This window comes from Brassica oleracea, chromosome C7 (genome assembly GCF_000695525.1).
Source record: "Brassica oleracea var. oleracea cultivar TO1000 chromosome C7, BOL, whole genome shotgun sequence".
Classification (NCBI taxonomy): Eukaryota; Viridiplantae; Streptophyta; class Magnoliopsida; order Brassicales; family Brassicaceae; genus Brassica; species Brassica oleracea.
The window spans coordinates 35,117,358-35,139,876 of record NC_027754.1 but is presented as its reverse complement, the minus strand read 5'-3'; the positions used below and the strand labels follow the sequence as shown (position 1 = coordinate 35,139,876).

At 36.8% G+C, this 22,519-nt stretch overlaps 2 protein-coding genes across 4 annotated transcripts; one reads left to right on the top strand and one right to left on the bottom strand.

Moving 5' to 3' along the window:
• Positions 1-2,447: 2,447 nt before the first annotated feature.
• On the top strand, positions 2,448-6,928 carry LOC106302255 (ABC transporter B family member 22-like). 2 transcript variants are annotated; one of them, XM_013738796.1, is made up of 7 exons: positions 2,448-2,660; positions 2,937-2,991; positions 3,089-3,267; positions 3,362-3,819; positions 3,913-4,453; positions 4,550-5,449; positions 5,537-6,928. In XM_013738796.1, exons 1-7 carry the CDS (start codon positions 2,466-2,468, stop codon positions 6,905-6,907), a joined length of 3,699 nt encoding a protein of 1,232 aa, XP_013594250.1. In that variant the 5' UTR covers positions 2,448-2,465; the 3' UTR covers positions 6,908-6,928. The 2 variants fall into 2 exon arrangements, with proteins under 2 accessions (XP_013594250.1, XP_013594249.1); XM_013738795.1 differs by having other exon boundaries at positions 2,466-2,660; positions 3,113-3,267.
• A 125-nt stretch (positions 6,929-7,053) lies between these two features.
• Positions 7,054-9,744, bottom strand: LOC106302256 (cTAGE family member 4). Of its 2 annotated transcripts, none has more exons than XM_013738797.1 (10): positions 9,621-9,744; positions 9,220-9,389; positions 9,075-9,137; positions 8,953-8,972; positions 8,820-8,864; positions 8,704-8,747; positions 8,493-8,623; positions 8,250-8,338; positions 7,937-8,060; positions 7,054-7,300 (listed from the first exon to the last, which is right to left on the bottom strand). In XM_013738797.1, the coding sequence occupies exons 1-10, from the start codon at positions 9,691-9,693 to the stop codon at positions 7,286-7,288; spliced, it is 774 nt and encodes a 257-aa protein (XP_013594251.1). In that variant the 5' UTR covers positions 9,694-9,744; the 3' UTR covers positions 7,054-7,285. The 2 variants fall into 2 exon arrangements, with proteins under 2 accessions (XP_013594251.1, XP_013594252.1); XM_013738798.1 differs by having other exon boundaries at positions 7,056-7,300; positions 8,493-8,620.
• Between the last annotated feature and the right edge of the window lie 12,775 nt (positions 9,745-22,519).

Here is a 22,519-nt window from a genome sequence, read left to right as displayed (position 1 = left end):
AAGAAAATTAAATAAAAACCATCAAAAATATATCTTCGTTCGCTGTAGCTATTAACTTGTCTGCAACTCTACGTGTGATCATCGGTCCCTGTGGATTCGATCCCGCATTACTACTGCGTACTTTACTGTGCACTTGCAGTTAGATAATCGGGTTAAAACTCGACACATCAGGTCACCCATCATTTCACTACTCCAGCCCAAGCACGCTTAACTCTGGAGTTCTAAACAGATGTGTAACGGAAAAAATAAGTCAACTTTGGTAATATAGATAGCCGCCAAATCAATCCGTTTAAGTCTTTCCATATATCATAACTCGAGATGTTACAATTGTATTCTCAAAATTTCAAAACTTAAATAGGGTTTTTTGCAAAATATCCCTTTTGTTTTTCCAAAACCTGGCTAGAATTCGCAAGTCCGAGGTGGGAGACCTGAACTAGTGAATAATTTTTCCAAAATCATTTCTGTGATTCTACGAGTCTGAATATAGATATAATGAATTTTTTTGAAGTTTTAAAAATAAAAATAACGCGTAGAAACGATTTAATAAACACATTTGATAAGAATCAAATTTTCGTGTATGTGTTAATTAATAGGCCAACAGTATTTTATTTAATTTAATTTTATTTTAAATTATATATATTATAAATTCATACCGTAGAAACATGGATTTTTAGATCCGGTTACAAACAGGTTTTGAACAAAATTTCCAAAGTCAATTTAATAATACAAAGCTAGCTTCGCCTGCCCACTAAACCCGACACATTCCGCTAGCCCGTCTTCGAAGTTACCGTTCTCTGCCATCGACAAGAATAGCTCGAAGATGAGATTCTCCTTATTGCCTCGGATGCCGAGACTTTTCGCGTCATCTCTGAAGTAGCTGGCTCAAGATTAACTCCACCATACTTATATCCATATCTATCCATGAAGAACGAGACGACTAATAGGGGAGAGTTCCGGATACTTACCATAAGCCTTGAAGCACCACCAAAGCCCGTCAAGTACGCAACACCGACTCCCATCAAGCATAAGCTTGGTACTGCCGCCATCGAGCCTGTACACAAAAAGGCCTGACCTCCATGCCACACACCAAACCGAGAGCGCTCGAACGACCTGCACAAATCAGCCAGCTACACTACCAATGTTGAATCAAATGACCCTTCACCAGTACTGGGATGGAAGCTGAGCACAAGAGAGACACCGCCCCAGCAAGACAAAACCGGAATGCGTCTTGCCGCCTTCGAAAACTGAAGAAACAGTGAAAGTGCCTCGCTAAATGTTCACTTGTGTCTACAGTGAACCAATATGAAACCCAAGAGCCAAGTCTCCAGACAAGATGCGGCCACGAGCAAGGAGGTCGTGAGAGAGAATCTAAAAGGGAAACACAATGCTCTCTCTCAGCCATAAAAAGCCGACTCAGCCTATCAGAGCCCCTACACGCAACCGCGATACAGCTCCAAACAATCCAAGTCTTGCGCACGGTTGCTTAAGGACGAATAAGCACCCGACTGACCAGAGACCGGAACAAGGCGAAAGCCGAGGGGAAAACAGAGGAGAGAAGGAGGAGACCTCCGGCGGCCGGACGCGCACCATGCAATCATCACCCGACCTTTCTCTGTACTTTGGCCTCACTCGCACGGTATTGCGAATCACTTCCCGATAGGTCACCCATCCGTTCACTACTCCAGCCGAAACACGCTTAATTCTGAAGTTCTAAAAAAAATGTGTGACGAAAAAAGTAAATCAACTTTGGTGACATAGGTAACCACCAAATTAATCCTTTTAAGCCTTTCCAAATATCACAACTCGGAATGTTACAATTGTATTCTCCAAATTTCAAAACTTAAATATGTACAGTGAAACCTGTATAAATTAATAATGTTGGGACTACACCAAAACTATAAATTTTTGATTAATTTATAGAGATATTAATTTATCGATATATTAATTGAACCAAAAACTCAATTTGAGACTATAAAATTATATTATTTTATAGAAATTTTTAGTGTATATTAATTTATAGAGTATTAATTTAAAGAGTTTATACTGTATTTTGCAAAATATCTCTTCTGCTTTTCCAAAACCTGGCTAGAATTCGCAAGTCCGAGGTGGGAGACATGAACTAGTGAATGATGTTTTAAAAATCATTTCTGTCTACGAGTCTGAATATGGATATAATGAATATTTTTGAAGTTTTAAAATAAAAATAACGCGTAGAAACGATTTAATAAACACATTTGATAAGAATCAAATTTTCGTGTATGTGTTAATTAATAGGCCAACAGTATCTTTCTGTATCTCAAATGCTGATATAAAACGACCAGGAAGAAGTTAACCACAAAACTACACAAGAACAGGCGCCTAAAAAAGGCTGTGAGCTATCGTTTCCTTAAGGTTTCAGGTGTCGTTTAGGTCTTTTCTCTCGAGCAGTTTAGAAGAGAAGGAAGAGGATAAGGAAGAAGACGAAAATGACGAGTTGGGCAAGCATAAGATCAATTTTCATGCACGCGGATGGTGTGGATTGGATGTTGATGGGATTAGGATTAATCGGAGCCGTAGCTGATGGCCTCATAACTCCTATTTATTTACTTATCATCGGCTTAATACTAAATGACTTAGGTGGTTCTTCCAGTGATAGAACCTTCATGAAAGCTATCTCCAAGGTTCTTTTTTTTTCTCTCTTTGTTTTCTGGTTTTCTCTGCAACTAGACATGACAAAGTAGACCAAATATTGCGTGTTACTAGTTCTCTCACCTTATGAAGGAATGCTGCTATATATACGTGTGTAAAAATATATTCGTATGCAATTTTATAAGAATTGAGCTCTATTCGTATTTGAATCATGCGTAACACTTCCGTTGAGAATATATAATTATTATTTTCGTTAAGAAAAAAGTCTCACGTATCTTGCTTCTTTTTGTACATGGGGTAATTAACAGAATGCTTTAGTTTTGCTTTATGTGGCTGCTGCATCTTGGGTGATATGTTTCCTTGGTAAGTCTTTTAGACCGTGTTTCTTTCCATTTCTTTTAATCTATAAAGAAAAAATATCAAATTCAAAATATTATTTTGGGCATTTCTATATAAACAGAAGGATATTGCTGGACAAGAACAGGGGAGAGACAAGCAGCAAGAATGAGAGAGAGATATTTGAAAGCAGTCTTAAGACAAGATGTGGCTTACTTTGATCTTCATGTCACCAGCACTTCTGATGTTATCACCAGTGTTTCTAGTGACAGCCTCATCGTCCAAGACGTCCTCAGTGAAAAGGTCTCAACTTTCTCTCTATATATTTTCATTCTAAACATGTTTCTTTGTTTTTAAACCGTTTTTTTTTTTTTTTTATGGTTTTAATTTTAAGCAGCTACCCAACTTTTTGATGAATGCAACTGCGTTTTTCGCAAGCTACGTAGTGGGTTTCATCATGCTGTGGAGACTCACACTCGTAGGCTTCCCGTTCATTGTTCTTCTTTTTATCCCTGGACTCATGTACGGACGAACCCTCATTGGCATATCGAGGAAGATACGGGAAGAGTACAACGAAGCTGGTTCTATTGCCGAGCAAGCCATCTCTTTGGTGCGAACCGTCTACGCATTTGGCAGGGAGAATAAGTTGATAGCTAAATTCTCAGTTGCGCTTCAAGGCTCGGTGAAACTAGGGCTGAGAGAAGGGATAGTTAAAGGAATCTCCCTTGGGAGTAATAGTATCAACTACGCCATTTGGGGGTTCATGACTTGGTATGGAAGTCGGATGGTTATGTACCATGGCGCCAAAGGCGGTACTATCTTTGCAGTCATTATATGCATTACCTTTGGCGGCGCGTAAGTAACTAACTAGGTTTAAGGTTCTTAAATTTTCTTGACATAAAAGAAACCATATTGTAGTTTTGGTAATTGGTATCTTACATCTTTCAGATCACTTGGTCAAGGCTTGTTGAATCTCAAATATTTTTCAGACGCGGTTGTAGCAGGGGAAAGGGTCACCAAAGTGGTGAAAAGAGTTCCCGATATTGATTCAAACAACATGGAAGGTCAAATTCTAGAGAATATTAAAGGACAAGTTCAATTTAACCATGTAAAATTCATGTACCCTTCGAGACCTGAAACCCTAATCCTTGACGATTTATGTTTGAGAATTCCATCCGGAAAAACTGTGGCCCTGGTTGGTGGAAGCGGGTCGGGAAAATCAACTGTGATATCGCTTTTGCAGAGGTTCTATGACCCGGTCGCAGGAGAGGTTCTCATAGATGATGTGCCCATTAATAAGCTGCAGGTGAAGTGGTTAAGGTCGCAAATGGGTCTAGTTAGCCAAGAGCCAGTGCTATTTGCCACATCGATAAAGGAAAACATATTGTTTGGAAAAGAAGATGCGTCCATGGATGAAGTAGTGGAAGCTGCAAAGGCCTCAAATGCTCATACTTTCATCTCTCAGTTCCCTCATGGTTACAAAACTCAGGTTAGATTCCAGTTTTAAGTACAAACTTCTTATGTTTTTTTTTAAAGTTGGATCAAGACGTATATTGTTTTTTTATTTTTAAAAAAAACAAAACAGGTTGGAGAAAGAGGAGTGCAAATGTCAGGTGGTCAGAAGCAGAGGATCGCAATAGCACGTACCATAATTAAATCACCAAAAATTCTCCTTTTAGACGAGGCAACAAGTGCATTGGACTCGGAATCAGAAAGAGTAGTCCAAGAAGCCTTGGACAAGGCCTCTCTTGGTCGTACAACTATTGTTATTGCCCACCGCCTCTCTACTATTCGTAATGCTGATGTTATTTGTGTAGTCCATAATGGTCGCATAGTAGAAACTGGATCACATGAAGAGCTCATGGAGAATTTGGATGGTCACTATACTTCTCTAGTTCGCTTGCAACAGATGGAGAATGAAGAATCTGATGTTAACATCAGCGTAAGGGTCCAAGGTGGTCAATTATCGATTTTGAGCAAAGATTTGAAGTATAGTTCAAAACTCTCTTTTGTCGAAAGCGGGTCTAACTTGGTAACGAATTCAACAATTGATTTGAATCTTTCTGGTTCGATACATAAGGATAACCAGACACTTGTGCCATCGTTTAAGAGATTGATGGGAATGAATAGACCAGAGTGGAAACATGCAATATATGGTTGCTTAAGTGCAGCTTTATATGGGGCCGTACAACCAATAAATGCATATGTTTCAGGATCGATGGTGTCACTGTATTTCTTAACGAGTCATGAGGAGATCAGGGAGAAAACAAGGATCTACGTGTTGGGTTTTGTTGGTCTAGCACTGTTTGTTTTCTTGACTAATATCGTTCAACATTATAGTTTTGCTTACATGGGTGAAAACCTAACAAAACGTATACGAGACAAGATGCTCTCAAAGATATTAACCTTTGAAGTCAATTGGTTCGATGAAAACGAGAACTCGAGTGGTGCAGTTTGCTCAAGACTTGCCAAAGAAGCTAACTTGGTATGTCTTCGCCTTGTTAATATGAACTTAAAGTGAACAACTTTTTCTTTGAACAGTTCTTGATTTTCTAGTGTTTTGATACCATAGGTGAGATCTTTGATTGGTGAACGGGTATCATTGTTGGTACAAACCATATCAGGAGTGACCCTAGCTTGCACACTTGGTTTGGTAATCGCTTGGCGATTAGCCATTGTGATGATTGTGACGCAGCCAGTGGTTGTTGCATGCTTCTACACACAATGCATTCTGCTCAAAAGCATGTCCAAAAGAGCAATTAAAGCTCAAGATGAGAGTAGCAAACTTGCAGCGGAAGCTGTCTCCAATATCCGTACCATCATAGCTTTCTCGTCACAAGAGCGGATCTTGAAGTTACTCGAAAGGGTCCAAGACGGTCCACGGAAAGAAAGCGTTCGCCAATCGTGGTTAGCAGGGATTGTGTTGGGGACTTCACGAAGCCTTTTAACGTGCACTGGGGTTTTGAATTACTGGTATGGTGGAAGACTAATAGCAGATGGAAAAATAGAGGCAAAAGCATTCTTTGAGATGTTTCTGATCTTTGTGAGTACGGGCCGGGCTATTGCAGACGCTGGGACCATGACTACCGATCTAGCCAAGGGCTCGGATGCAGTTGGGTCTGTGTTTGCAGTGTTAGATCGATGTACAACCATTGAGCCGGAGGACCCAAACGGGTATCTTCCGGGAAAGATAAAGGGACTAATCAGCTTTGTCAACGTGGACTTTGCTTACCCCACCAGACCAAATGTGGTTATATTCAAGTACTTTTCCATTGAGATAGAGGAGGGAAAGTCGACAGCTATTGTAGGTCCAAGTGGGTCAGGTAAATCGACAGTAATAAGCTTGATCGAGCGGTTCTACGACCCGCTAAAGGGTTCTGTGAGAATCGATGGCCGTGATCTGAAGTCTTATCATTTGAGGTCGCTTCGTCAACACATAGCTTTGGTTAGCCAAGAGCCAGCTTTATTCGCCGGGACTATCCGAGAGAACATACTGTACGGAGGAGCATCTGAAAACATCGACGAGTCGGAGATCATCGAGGCGGCAAAGGCAGCAAACGCCCACGAATTCATCACATCACTATCGAACGGCTACGACACGAACTGCGGAGACAGAGGAGTACAGCTATCGGGTGGGCAAAAACAGAGGATTGCTATAGCTCGTGCGGTTTTGAAGAACCCGTCCGTGCTGCTCCTGGATGAAGCCACGAGCGCTTTGGACAGCCAGTCTGAGCGAATGGTCCAGGACGCACTCGAGCGAGTGATGGTCGGGAGGACGAGCGTAGTGATCTCGCATATGCTTAGCACGATCCAGAACTGCGACACGATCGCGGTTTTGGACAAAGGGCAAGTAGTTGAATGTGGAGACCACTCGTCCTTGTTGGCAAAGGGTCCTACAGGAGCTTACTTCTCATTGGTCAGTCTCCAAAGAAATCTCTGTTGACTGTCAAAGATGCCGTTTTGCTTTTTCTCCAAAACAGAAAGAAGATAAAGTAAAAGAAAGAAGATGAAGAGCAGGGAAACCACAAAGATGTATACTTAGTTTTTTCTTCCAAGTCTTGCATTCACTTATGAAATTTTTTAGCTGTTAATGTAAAGAAAACCATGGTTCGGTATCAAGATTTCAAGATATTAAAACTGAAAAACGTAATAAGTGTTGAAGACACTAGAGGACTAGTGTTTGCTTCATCATCAAGCATTTAGTAAAATTTCTATAGTAAGTTGTTACTTATATCCTCAGAGGTGAAAGTAGACGTCTTACCATTTTGGAACCAGAGTAAATCAATCCTCCCTCAAGCAACCCACAGGTAAATCGTTTTAATTAAGACACCATATCCTGCCAAAAACCAATATTGTAAACATGAAAAATTGCAGAAAAATGTAAGATTATGTATAAGAAACTACAAACTCAGTCTACATTTATTACTCACTCTCACAAGAAAATTTGACAGCAAAATCTAGTCATGTTAACAAACACTACACAGCTAAATAAGAGATGGTTTCCTCATCACCACCAATCTCTTCACCATTCTATAAAATTGTACAATTCCTAGCTAGCCAAACAAGCTAAACACACATTTTTTCAGGATGAGAATTCCAACTAAAAAGAGGCAGAACCTATATATGATGATGCATTTTCCTGACTAAGGGGTTTATAGAGTATCATCGATAAAGTTGGCTGCTTCAGCCTGTCTAACAGAAAGCAGGTAGGTCTATATGTGATTGATGCCTTCTGCTTGTCTTAACTTTGAGATTCTGGAAAACGTTTATTGGTTTCTGTTATATGGTTAGACTAACAGATAGTAAATAAAGAATATTTGAACTTAGATATGTCACAGACCGTATGTCAATGCTCCATATAATCCCACAAACCATAAACACGAGTATAAAAGCTTTTATTTACAGTATCTTGATAGCGATTCGTGAAATTTGTTTTTAAAAAGAGGTAAATAGTTTGTAAGAGTCAACATACTTGGTCTCCTTGGAGAAGTAAGCTCAAGACTTCCAAATTTTCTGCCTGGCAATGTTGGCACCGGCACCTCTTCTGCAGCTCCTCCCCCAGCGATGCCAATGTGTGTTCCAGCTCAGAACTCTGCGTGTTGTACGTCAAGGAAACTATTCTTCTGAATGAATGGCAAATGAGAATAAAACTAAAAGCTATCGCTTGGTCTTAAAATTCTAGCAAAAGAATGGCTGATGCAGAGTAGTAGACTGTCTCAATAGAAACAGAAGTAGTTGGTGCAGGTTATAAACCATGCTTCACTAACTACCGAGAATAAGGATATTCAGCGAGAGCATGCACTGAGTTAGTTTTGTCTGTTATGGCCTCCATGAGTGACATCTTCTTCTCATATTCATCAAGCTCTTTCTGCAGCTACAGATAGAAAAACAGAGTTTTCAACCGAGTTTGTTCACGTCGTAAAATGTTTAAAAACAAGTTAAAACGGGGAATGGATAAGCTAACAAACGGTATTAGAGCAGCGATGTAACTTTCAAGTAAGAGACTGACACAAAGACTAAACCACTACCTGTTCTTTTATGTTCTGCTCTGCTAAGTATCCTTCCTCCTCTTTTGCTAGTTGAGAATTTACATCAGATAGCATATCCTTGATAGCTTGTGAATCAGCTCCATGACCATCCTCAAACACTTCCACATCTGCTATTACGGAAACATATCCACAAGCCATTGTCAGTGAGAACTTTAACAAGAAGAGTAAACTGCAAACAAAGGCTACTTACTATCATCATTCCCCACACTGGAGGCTACCTTTCTCTGGAACACCCTATTACCAAGCCAACAATTTTAGATGTGTACCATCAGAATAAAGGGAAAAAGTAATAGAATAGAAAACAACCTTATTTCCTTGTTCAGCTCAACCATTTGGCTTATAAATTGATCTCTGCATAACAAGGAAAGTAATAAGCAATTACTAACACAAAAAAATTAACTTCATGCAACTAATTAAGATGTTAGAAAGATGAGATCACCTAAGTAATCCTTCCTTGTTCTTTGTTTCGTCATCCACAAAAAAAAAATCCAGAATGTCAAACGGAGACAATAATCAAACCAAATGCTCTAAATCTTCAACAAAAGATCATATAAGCAAAACCTTGAGAGCATCCACTTCATTGCCAACAGTTGAAACTTCATCCTGAAGAAGAGCAATCCTTGCCTATGAAAAAAAGGTACACTAACGATAAGAAACACATCCTGTTAACATGTTAATCGAGCTGAACATAGCAGAAAATAGAAACCTCAAGAGATTGAATAGTAGCATCGTTCAAAGACGATTCAACTTCGTAGCCGTTGAGCTCCTCTTCCGCCACTTCTTTGATTCGTTTCGCATGTTCAACTTCTTCGTTCGCTGCTTCAACTTCCGATTGCAGAGACTCGATCCGCTTCTTCAATCCAACCACTCTTTGCTCTTTACGAGAAAATCACCAACAATCAGAACCATAATTTCTTCTAATTACAGAAACTATCATATAAAAATCATACCCAAACCCTATATTTCACCAACATTTCAATCAGAACGCAGATCAGCTCATAATTTTTTCAAAATTTCTTCCGATTCTTCGCCGTTGTCTTTCTCTGCCAAATCTCGAGACCTTTTCCAGGAAAACAAAAGCTAGAGAAAGCATGAAGATGATCTTACCTCCACGAGATCTTTCAGAGGTGAAGTCGCGGATCAGAGAGAGAAGCTGCTTCTGCGTATCGATTCCCGCCATGGTTTCTTCGCCGCTGGAAAATATCTCACTTCCTTTCCGTTTTGAAAACGTTTTGTGTCAGTGGGAGGCGGAATAATCAGATAATCTTCGGCCCATGTATATGGAGCCCAAACTACTAGGCCCAATTATTTTTGCGATTTTTTCAATTAGGGGTCTAGCATTATAGCTGGCTCAAGTGCTACATGTACATGATGCACACATGCACATCCACAATTTATTCTAGTTTTGTTTATATATTCTTTCTGAATACTGACGGACAAATTAAACGCAAATTAATAATTTTGTAGTGAAAATTTAGATAATTATACAAAACTCACAATATAGAACTGTTCAGAATAGTATAAATAAGATTCAGGAGTCAGGACTAATATAATATTGCTGTTTCAGAAATATCATGTAATATGAATGTGGGACTATGAAACTGTTCGATTTACTGTATGTGCCACACTATCTATCATTCAATATATTCCGTTACCAAAATACATATGTAGAGCTATCCCAAAAAGGGTCTAACAACAAAATACACCATGGCGCTGTTCTTGGAGGAGAATCTGTGAACAGATATAATCTTCGTAGGAGCCACGTTGAATCCACAATATTTGAGTGTTTTTTTTCCAAGCTAAGATTTAATTACGAATTTGACTATATAGTCAAGTATAATGGAATACACCTTGAAGTAATTACTATGTTTCATTAGTTGGACATAGTTATTATTATTGTTTTATCTGTTTCTTGTTTTCAAAGTGTTCGATCGATTGTCTCATCAAGGATGAGTATTTTGACAGTGGTTAGTGCGAGTACTTTGGCTGAAGTTTGAACTCAAAAATCACAACATATACAAACAAAAAGAATCACAGCAAATACATATATCTAAAACACTTTTCTTGAAGTTCGAGCTGCCTTTAAAACAAAATCACAGCTACATGACAAGTCTGAATTTGGACTTCGACCCAAAAAAAAATGAGTAAGTACACACATTTTTATCTTTTTCATTACACAATTAGGCACATGCTTGCTAGACACAATTCATGTAACCGAGGTGTTCTTTTGTCATATTTGTCATTCACATGATTTAAAACAAATCACTTATTCGTGGTTAGAAAAGGACGAGACTTTGTTATTTTTATTAGTTTTTTCTTTCTTTCTTTTTCTACCATAAATTCTGCTTCACATCCTCCATCCTCATAAGTTCCACTTTCTCCTCCTCTCGGCTAACCACCACCACTGTATCGACCTCAATATGATAACCACCGCAACTTCCACTCTAGTATCCACCGCCACCATGGCCGCCACCTCCGTATCCACAACTTATGTATCCATAACCACCACCACCTCAACCTCTGTATCCCTCACTCTCACGTCTTCTACCTCCACTATATCTACCACCATCTCCTCCTCTCGACATAACCATCTACGATGCTTCACTCATAATGCATCCGTCCAAGAAGCTCTCATACATGATGTTTCCGTCCACAATAAATCCATGACCAACACAATTAAGAAAATAAAATAAAAAAGATGTTTCAGAAAGCAAAAGAAAGATCGCTTAACAAAACCATCAAATCTTTAATCAAATATCTTCTAGCCATTACTAGAATTGGGGATGCTTGTCAAACAAGATGACAGCTAAAAAAATTAAAAAGTTTAAGGAAAGTAAAAGTCAGCTCAAATCTATTAAGCTTTCTGATTTTATGGGGCAATTAAATAATAAATGGAAGAAAGTTTCACAGAAAAGTCAGAGGAAACATCTGTCTATGTCTCGAGAAGAAGAAGGAAGAGATAAAAAGAAGAGAGAGAAAAAAGTTAAGTTTTTTTATATTATCTCAATTAATGCCTGATATGTTTATGTAATAGGGAATAATGTAACAAGAGTTGAGGTAGAGGGTAGTATGGAGAAATAACACATAACAAGTGTATGACCAGCAAGATGTGTTTATTAGTGTATTTCCAAAGACAAAAAAAGTGTCTTTTGATGTAATATTTCCAAAGACAAAAAGTGTCTTTTGATGTAATAAATTTGGTAGTTTGTTACATGCCATTCAATTACTTCTTACATTAGTTGAAAAATATTTTAGATTCGGTCAAGCAGTGCAGTGATCACTCGCGGAGAGAAGTCTATTATGTAGAATTAAACTTGTACATATCAGAAATATATAGAGAGAGATATATGTATCAGAAAACATATACATATATAAAGAGATATATGTATCATCCAATATGAATAATCGAAACTAAACATGAGTTAACTAGTGGATAAAACTCAGGAATTACCTAGTAGGAATCCAAAGGGGGTCATAGCTCATAGGTTCAGTTTCCATTGGGAGGATCTGCTCTTCCAAAAAAAGTTAATTTAAAATGGTATGAGCCTCACCGTATAGAATATACAAACCTTGGAATCCAGAACTTCTAGACATTAAAAAAATTGAATAATTACTATCATTAGTTCAGAAACAGTACTTTGAAATATATGAAAAGCATCAATTAATACCGCAGGGTATGTATTAATTACTCCGAACAACTATTAATAGATTGAGCTTTTATATATGGAAAATATTAACCCCTTAACAAAAAAGCAGTATATAGTGATAATATATTGTCGGTGTACACTTTGATGGATGATGTGAGGTTCAGTGGTCGTGAAGGAGTCATGGCCGGTCCTGGGCCAAGCCTAATAAAACATTCGTCTCAGACTCCCAAAATTTTTTAAGAATTTTATATGTAAAAAAAACCCTTGAATTTGTAAACAAAAAATTTAGACCCCTAAACTTTTGAAATTTTTACTAAACAGTCTAATGTCTCCAAATTCTTAGGGCTGGTTAAGTGATATATAATCACTACTAGTAGGACAAGATGAAAAGCAATGGGTGATGACTGATGGCTGATGAGCCTTTTGCCACTTATGGAAACCTGCAACTCATATGATTTGTTGGATATGTTGTGCTCAGCTTGTTTAGTGAATGTATAGTTCTGAGTAAAGTGGAGTTTGGTTTTCGTACACTGAAGACATGATATGACATGACATATATTATAAGCACTCACTCATACTCATACTCACACTCACACTTTCAAGTTCCACTTTCCTTTTTTTTCCTTTTCTATTCGACAGTATTATTTAGCATTGTAACTGTAACGTCGTTTGATGTTTTAAATTCTTTTGAAAAGATGTATACTTGTGTATATATAAGTAAATATAAGTTTCAATGTCTTTACATAATAGTGTTCCAAAAAATGTATTTACATAACTATGAGATTTTATATAGCTTTTGATTATTCAAAGGCGGAAACTTAAATTAGCATTTAGTTTAAATTAATGCGTTGTTATTGGCTATGTGGCTACTGTATATGGTGAATATGGAGAAGCCTAAATATATTAGTTTTAGATGGAAATACTTGAAATCAATGGAATCAAGAAGTTATGCAATTTGCACTTGATGACACTCTAGTGAATGGTTGAATTCTCAAAGTCCCCACAAAGTTGTACCGATCAAGTAAGTCAATGACAAGATAATTAACAATTATATTAATGCTCCTAGGCCTGGGCATAAAATCCGGAACCCGAGATCCGAACCGAACCCGAACTGAAAAATCCGATCCGTTATCCGACCCGAAATATAAAAATACCCGAACGGATCTTGTAGGGTGGTACAAAAAATATCCGAACTCGAAGTGTTATTAACCGAACCCGAACGAGTAACCCGAAAAATCCGAAATTAATAGTCTATATAAATATTTTGAAATATATATAAGTATTTCAATTATTAAATTCAATATTTGTGGTAATATGATATATAATAATATATATTAAAATTTTAATAAATGCTTTAAGTACACGATTAGTTATAAATAAGTATTTTATAATTTTCTCATTGAAATAAAAAGTCTATTCTCTATAAGGCAATACATATTTTTTACAAATGATGTTTGTTTTCATGCTTGATTTAACATTTTATTGTTATTTAATATAAAATTTATGTGTGATAGAAAAAAATTTATTTAATTTAGATGTTTTTATTTATGTTTTGCTTCAAAAAAATTGTTTTTCACTTCGGTTATATCCGAACCGAACCAATATAACTCGAATTCGTACGATATATGATTACTTTATGGGTTTTAGGACGCAATAAAATTTTGAACCGAACTCGAAGTGTTATTATCCGAACCCGACCCGTTCTAATAAAATTTTAGTATGGGATCTATGAGCGAAAACCCGAAAAACCCGATCCGAACGCCCAGGCCTAAATGCTCCAAAGAAATCATTTTGCTAATGTCGTAACGGCTCTGGAATTACATTTCAAGCTTTATTAATAACAATACAAGAGTGAAATTGGAAGGGCATGCAAATTGTAAAGTTGCTGAATGCTTGGATGGTACACAAGTGGGTTTTGGGATTCACAAGAAAAGTGAGACATTGGCTTTGAAAGCTTGAAGAAGTGGAATAATTTAAGTTCATCGACAAGGAAATAAAGTTACAGTTGTCTTTTGATTAATTGTTAAACTCGAACCATAAATATCTAGTTGAAGTCACACTTGGCAGTGGAAAGCATGGGTTATAAACATGGCGGTAGACATGAAGCACTGATTATATATATGTCACTATCATAATGCATTTCTTGGTTAATTAGTTCACTACTAACGTTGGAAATGATAGTAAAGTCGCTTTTACTATCATATTGGGTGGCCAACTTGGAATCTTTAAAGGAAAAGGTTTTCTAAAATGTGGTATATGCCAAAACGTTCAAAAACTTAATCTATCATTAAAACGTTGGAAATATCATTTTATCTATAACTTTTATAGGTTTATAGGAGTCATCTAGACAATATAAACGCCAGGCACTGTTGGATCACTTGAGAGCGATTAGCGTTTTTTAATCTTACAATCGACAAAAGAAATGAGATTTCCTTGGTTGCTCAATTTGCGTAAAATCGAAATAAGAAGTGAAACATAAAGAAGGTGAACAATGTGTCCCGCACTAGTTTCATTCTTTGTGTGCCACTAGATTTTGGACGCAATATTCAAATCATTACACTTTGGCGAAATTAAGAAAATCCTTTTTTTCAATCACTTCATTAGTTATCTTGTGATCGATCTCTGAACATGTTAACGGCAGAATTTGGTGACCATAACCCAAAAGGTCAATAGTTAGTATATGTAATAATATTGATGCTTATGTGTTGAGTGACTTGAGTCTACAATCAAACAAATTAGAGAATTTGTATCTTAATACCCAACTGAAACTCTATGGAGAATATTGCGCATTTGGCTTGAGTTTAAGCAGTTTGTTACAATTAAATTTTATCTATATTTATACTGTTGTATATATTCGAATACTTGAACTATACCTCACTTAAAGTGAGTATAGGTTTTCAAATAGCACAATGGAACCAGCAAGTTCTTTGATAGCTAAACTAGTTATTTGTTGAGCTATTAGGGACCAAGAAAAAGATAGTGTGATTCTTTCATATGATAGTTATATGTCGTCACTAAATATAACCTATAATTACACTATTGGGTTCCACATATTTGCCTCTATCTATTTTTATTTCCATTCACACAACCGTGTTCTCGGATTTAGCATTAATGATTGTACTTGGTAAGATTCAATCAAATGAACAAAAAATCATTTCGATGACTTTCAAACAATTATTTCATATGGTATTTTTGTGAATAGATGTTCAAACCTATTGAAAAGTTAATTTATAAAACATAATTTCATGATATCTTAATATATCTTCACTAGTCTATAGTATGATTTAGTGTGATAAGACTCTACCAACGATGTATTATTGTGCATATTCAATAGCATAATTAGCTTACAGAAGCTAGCTGGTGCCCTAACGATATACGTTACTTAATATGCTGCTCAGATGGTTTTATCTAGTTTTGAGTTAGTGGTTAAGTTTGTGAGTTTTATTTTCATATGATCAGTTCGAGTCGCATGCTATTTTCTATAAATTTCTACGCTCTCTCGGTCCCTCTTTGTTTTAGGCCTCTTTCACTGATTGCACTTTTTTTATCTACCTTAATAGTTAATACCTAATATTACATTTATTTTATTCTATAATGTACGAAAGTTTTTTAATTTAAATTAACTAATACATACGAATTTAAAGTGATATAAGAAAACCGTGACTAACATACAAATGAAAGTGAATAAAAGTTACTAAACTTAAAAGCTATTCAGTGATCTACTTCTGTGTAGAAAATCTAAATAATATCTTACACCGATCTTGTAATTATATAACCTTTTTTTTTACTAGGAAAATTATCTAACCTATATTCTGTTTCTGAAGTTAAAAAAAAAGGGTTAAGTGTAATCATTGAATTAGTAATAACAAAGAATGATAAAAATAAATAAAAAATAAATAAATAAAAAAAATAACAAAGAATGATGTTGTAAGAATTCCAATATAAAATTAAATAGAAGTCAACGTTTACATAATTTAAGCGAAAAAAAAAAAAACGTCACCACATACGTATAAACCCTGGAAATCACCCACGAGGACGGTAGCATTTGCCACAATAATGAGTGTTTAATATATTATACGTGTTAATTCAGAATTAGGCACCATTTTTTATTTAGATTGGTGATCTGGATCTATTATACCAATTAACTTGATGGATGAGTGAGTTTTGATCGATCTATCATGTTAACATGAATCAAAGCCGATAGACATAGTGATCCATGGCATAACTTGGTTGTTTAACAGAGAACGAATCTAGATTATTTGCGAGCTTATACATTGAGATACTAAGTTGTCAACCCCCATACAACCAAACGCGAACGACATATCAATTATTTGATGATAAATTGGTGATGTATACTTCAAGTTGTGATGGATGTATAATAAATAAATAAGTGTTTGGAGGCGCAGTCCAAATATTCGAATAACGCTGGATAATTATGCTATTACAACTATGAGAAATATTACAGATAATTCTACTAGGGGTGTTCAATACGGATATCGGTTCAGTTTCGGTTCCGTTTTTTTCGGTTTTTCGGTATCTCAGTTAGTAAAATATAACTACCATTCTAAATTCATATTTACTTCGGTTCGGTTCGGTTTATATACCGCCGGTTTTCGGTTTATTCGGTTTTATACCAAAACATAATTATTTAGTTTGAGATCATATTATATAAATTTTAGAGTCATATTGTCATCGTAGTCATTTATTAAAATATATTATATTTTCAAATAAAAGAACAAAAAACTAAAAACGCTTATACCTTCAAATGAAATAATCAAATCTAGAATTAAAATCAAAGCTCGAAATTTTGAAAATAAAAATAAAAAACAAAAGAGAAGTATGAAAGAAAATGTTTCTACTCTTCCATATTCAGTGTTCATCAAAGTCATGCTTCGTCGAGTGAAACTCTGTTCGTTTATAAATAAGAAAAAAATTGTGAAGAAATTTTTCTAGTTATTATCCATCAAATTTATAATCTTCACTTCAATTTAATCAATGCTAAAAGAAAATAAAATGATTAAAAGAAGAAGACTAAGAAAATAAAAAGCTTCAGTTACGATGAATTGTTATTTAATTATATTTTAAGTGTTTTTCAAATTACGATTCTTTATTACTAGCTATAAAAATATGGTAATAATTATTAACAAAAGAATAACTTATATAACAAATATATTTTTCATGTGACGTTATAAAATATGTACATATTTACGTGTTTTTACTTTCGATCGGTTTTGTTCGGTTTATTCGGTTTAATCGGTTATATACAAAACCATATCCAAATCCTCTTGTTTTTATAAAATCATATCCATTCGGTTTATATGGTATATACCAAAACCATACCATATTGTCTATTTCGGTTCGGTTCGGTTTGGTATGGTTCGGTTTTACCATATTGGACAGGCCTAGATTCTACAGTCGATAATTCTACCTGCCATATGAGGATTCACGCATGACTGCATCACCTGAGCCGTCCTATGGGATCCACGCTTGACGGTATTCCTTGCGCCATGCTGCAGATCTCTTGTAAGCTTTTTCTCTCTTAATTCACATAATTCCGCCTTCTCCGGGAATTGAAACTCAGACCTCTTGGTGTGGAAGTATTAATGAACCCTTGGTCAAACCACTGGACCAAGGGGACTTCCAAATCTATATATGCATGCGATCAAATCTATTTTATTTTACTATTTTAAAATATTTATTGAATGAACAAAGTATTAATTTAAAGAGAGTTGTGTATTTTTCTACTTAAGTTTTTTTTTAAACTTATTTCAGTTCTCAGTTCTGATTCAGGTTCGGTTTTTTGGTTTTTTGGGTTTTTCGTGGTTCCGTTTTAGAGGTTTAGGATCCATTCTAGTATTTAGAAATTTTGGTTCTATTGCGGTTCGGTTTTTTCGATTCGGATGACAAAGTTAGGAACAAGCTAATATCCCATATAGTTTCGGATCCTATTCGGTTCCGGTTTGGTATCAGTTTTTTGATTAATTCGGATTAAAAAGTCAGAAAATTAAGTTTACGAATTAAACATCAGATTTTCTGGTTTTGGATAAATTTTGGATAATTTGGATATTTTTTATATTTTGGATAAAAATATTCTAATAATTCATTTTGGATATTTTGGTTTATAACTAGTATTTTAAATAATTTGATTATCTTAAAACTAAATATATTTAATATCTATAAGTATATAAATTATATTATAGAAGTTTGGATATTTATTCGGTTTATTGATTCAATTCTAATTCGGTTTTGGTTTCATTTCGGTTAAGTTCTGGTTCTTTGGTTCTATAGATTTAGGATATGTTCGGATATTTGATAGAATCCAAACCCAAGCCAATCTTTTTCAGTTTAATTTTTCAATTCCGAATAACTGTGCCATGCCAAAATTATTACATATATATAGATATATATGGTAGAATTCCAAAAAACTGTGACGGTATCTTCCACTTCAACTTTAAAGCCAAACTAGAGATTGACGTGCGCGCGGGTATTGGTTTTATACTTTTATAAATTTATATTTGTTTTCTGTTATATATTTTAGGTAGATCGTAATATAACTAATTATATTCAAAACACCTATACCAAATTGAATAATATGGTTATTTTTGGTACAAATATCCGAACCTGTTTCAGATACATTTGTTATTTAGATATTTTTAAGTTCTTATATATCAGAACTGAACTCATCCAGACCCAGAAGAACCCAGCTTAAAATCTACACAAATTTATAATATTCAAGCGGGGTCTCATTTAAAAAAAACGATACCCAAAAAGAACAATATGTACCTAAGTGGATAATCAATGTTCATTAATGGTGTGATGTATTGTTAAGGTAATATAATTAATAAAAATATTAAACTCAATGAAATATAGCAAGACAATTAATATAATTATATTAATAAAATTACTAAAAAGATACTATATCTTTTTTATACTGATAACCATGTTTCCAAACAATTCTCATTTATAAAGTTATTCATGTTTTTAAACAGTACCAACAAATACTTTAGTTTTAATAATATAGATAGTATACCATTTTGAGAGATGTAATATATGAAGAAGTTTTTTTCACTGTTACATCAATTTTAGCGAAAAATGAAAATATAAATAGTAAAACATTAAATTAAAAAATAGTATTCACAGTAACATTTTATTATTATATATTTTTATTTATAAATTAACTTTCAAATTTGTATATAGTTTTTCATATCTAAAATATTTAATATATGTATTTTATGCTTTAAAAAAATTATTAAAACTTTTATTAATAAAATTATACATTTCATAAAAGTTATTATATATTTTCTTAAAACTAAACTTATGTATATAACAAAATTAGTTAAATTGAAATTATAATTTTATAAAAATTGAAAAGCATTATTCATATTTAAAAAAATAAATTTTAATAACAGAATATATTTAAATATATATTTTATAAAAACTATTGAAAAATTGAAACTTATTTAAATTTACATCATTTTAAACAAAAAAATGAAAATAACCATTAGAAAATACCCTTAAAATTGAAGGGTTTTTCGGTCTATCCAACTATTACCAATACACGAATGAATTCGGATTTCCAACGACCATAAATAGTTGGACCCATTATCACAATTCATAATCGCATAATATTTTATTATACAAGAAGGTTTGTGTATTAGGTTTTTATGATTTGCAAGGACGTGTAGACCTAATGCGAGTTGCTTTTTGATATAGATAACTAGGGTCGGTCCGGGCTACGTGTGACGCCCCGACCCGGTTTCCCTTACCGGCGGTTCGTCCTCAGTTCGCTTCCCTCGGCCAAACTGGCCATATCCAAATTTTTCTCTTAACTTAGGATTTTTATCCAGTTTTCCTCTATGAGGTTCAGTTCAGATCTGCGTGTTCGCTAAGTATATCCAGCATCCTAGCGAATCACTACAAGAGACAGTATAATAAACATATACCTTACTGCCTCAGTGCTTTGTTATCTGAAAATCCATCCGAACACTCCGTCTTATCCAGCCAGCTCGATCAGATACTTAACCGAATCCCCTTGTTCCTTATTCACTCAGCCAACCATCCCCACGTGACCCAAGCAAACAAAGAGAGACGGCTTGGTGTCCAACCAGCCATCCAGAACAGACAGTACGCTAACCTTATTAGCGTTCCAGAAACAGTCACCTGATCACCCCCAGATCAGTCAGTACACAGTCGGCTCCACAGCCATCGCTTCAGTCAGTCCTGATCACATCAGGATCAGTCAGTACACAGTCGGCTCCACAGCCATCGCTTCAGTCAGTCCTGATCACATCAGGATCAGTCAGTACACAGTCGGCTCCACAGCCATCGCTTCAGTCAGTCCTGATCACATCAGGATCAGTCAGTACACAGTCGGCTCCACAGCCATCGCTTCAGTCAGTCCTGATCACATCAGGATCAGTCAGTACACAGTCGGCTCCACAGCCATCGCTTCAGTCAGTCCTGATCACATCAGGATCAGTCAGTACACAGTCGGCTCCACAGCCATCGCTTCAGTCAGTCCTGATCACATCAGGATCAGTCAGTACACAGTCGGCTGGCTTGGTCTCCAACCAACCATCCATAACAGACAGTACGCCAGCCTTGCTAGCGTTCCTGAAACAGTCACTGATCACACCTGGATCAGTCAGTACACAGTCGGCTGGCTTGACCTCCAACCAGCCATCCATTCAGACAGTACGCCAGCCTCGCTAGCGTTCCTGAAACAGTCACTGATCACACCTGGATCAGTCAGTACACAGTCGGCTGGCTTGATCTCCAACCAGCCATCCATTCAGTCAGTTCTCTTCACGGCTACCCTGCCATCGAACTATCCAGTTCCAGTACAAGTCTCAGTCCATTCAACACCGATCCATCAAGACTCGGCGCAATGCCATAACCGGTACAGATCCTGAGACTCGATCCTGATTCCAGTCGATCCTCCTTCAGTATGGCACCGGTCCCGATCGCCTTCAGCGATCCGATCACGACAGTACCACATCTCTCCATGGCGAGGATCGTTCCAAGCACAGTATCCGATCCTTCCTTCAGTTCATCAGAATAGGCTGATAGCGTATGCTGTCGCACACCGATCACACCCAAACCGTACACAGTATCCGATCGGGGTTGATCAGATCAGGGCATCGAACCCAACTCAGGCCCGCGACCACTGCATCTCGATCTTAACCACCGCAGATAACTCCAGACGCCTCCCATCAGATCAGATCGGACAACGTCGCAGTGAACCAACAGACCTGCGGTCTCTACGAGACTCCGATTGGCCCTCCGGCCAACGCTCTCTTGTTTCCGATCTGTCTCCCTGATCTAACAGAGTCGCAGTGAACAGACAGCCCAATGGTCTCTATCTAAGACCCCGATCCGCCTTCCTAGATCTTCAGTACGACCCTTGGCCCAGTCCGCAAGGATCAGTACGCAACTAACCCAGACTCGCGGTCACCATCGATTGCTCGGATCGGCTTTCCGGCCATGTATCTCACTCTTCTCGTCCCGATTTCTCCTTTCTTTCCTCTGTTTTCTGTCTCAGAACAGAGTAGAACAGAGATCCCCTTTCTGATCCGCGGGGTTTCCATTGCTCAGTACGCGGCTCACCTTTTACGACTCAGACTAAGCCGCCCTGGCACCATCGCTCTCCGACGGTGGGATTAAAACCGGATCAGTCCTTTTCCACGAGCCCAGTCTCTCTCCCGATCCCCTTTCTCTCTCCGTTCTGTTCTCTGTATTTTTGTCTCAGAAAACCCGTATCCCCTTCCCTCATCCGCGAAATCGCACTTAAGAGAAACATATGGGCGGTTTCTCCACCAACCCCACCGACACTCACTGTTCCAAACAGTTATTTACTTAACCCACCGACACCCCGCGCTCCAAGGCTTTCCATGCGCGAGTTTTTCCACTTTTCGGACTTTAACTGTTCCCGCCAGTTTTACTTAGGCGAAAACCGAACTAGAGCTGACTGATCCAGTCAACAACTCTAACCTTGTCCGAATCAGACTGATACTACTGAATCAGCTCATCTCAGCTTAGCCGACAGTCTTAACCGACTTGTCTGGCCGTCCTGATAACTGCTCGGTAACTGATCCAGTAACTGATCCCGCCATTCTCCTTAGCTAATCAGTTCATGTTCAGCTCAGTCTTAGTTCCCGTCAGAACGTATACAAGTCAGTCCACACATTGACTAACGTGTCTCAGATGACAAGACCAGATGCCTTCTCTGAATCCGTCCAGCTTAGTCCAACAAGCTCAACTGCTATGTTCGGACAGACAGTATCATCTTAATCAGATTAGAACTATCCAGATGACATGTCCAACATGTCTGTCCCGTTTGATCAGTCCGACCTTGGACTG

Bases quoted from the DNA above. Each gene is read 5' to 3' on its own strand.
- LOC106302255 (XM_013738796.1), top strand. From the start codon at position 2,466: ATGACGAGTTGGGCAAGCATAAGATCAATTTTCATGCACGCGGATGGT. The intron at 2,992-3,088 runs GTAAGTCTTTTA...CTATATAAACAG, and splicing joins TTGGGTGATATGTTTCCTTG to AAGGATATTGCTGGACAAGA. The intron at 4,454-4,549 runs GTTAGATTCCAG...AAAACAAAACAG, and splicing joins CTCATGGTTACAAAACTCAG to GTTGGAGAAAGAGGAGTGCA.
- LOC106302256 (XM_013738797.1), bottom strand. From the start codon at position 9,693: ATGGCGGGAATCGATACGCAGAAGCAGCTTCTCTCTCTGATCCGCGAC. The intron at 8,339-8,492 runs GTAGTGGTTTAG...TTCTATCTGTAG, and splicing joins AGCAGAACATAAAAGAACAG to CTGCAGAAAGAGCTTGATGA. The intron at 8,061-8,249 runs ATATCCTTATTC...GACGTACAACAC, and splicing joins TCAGTGCATGCTCTCGCTGA to GCAGAGTTCTGAGCTGGAAC.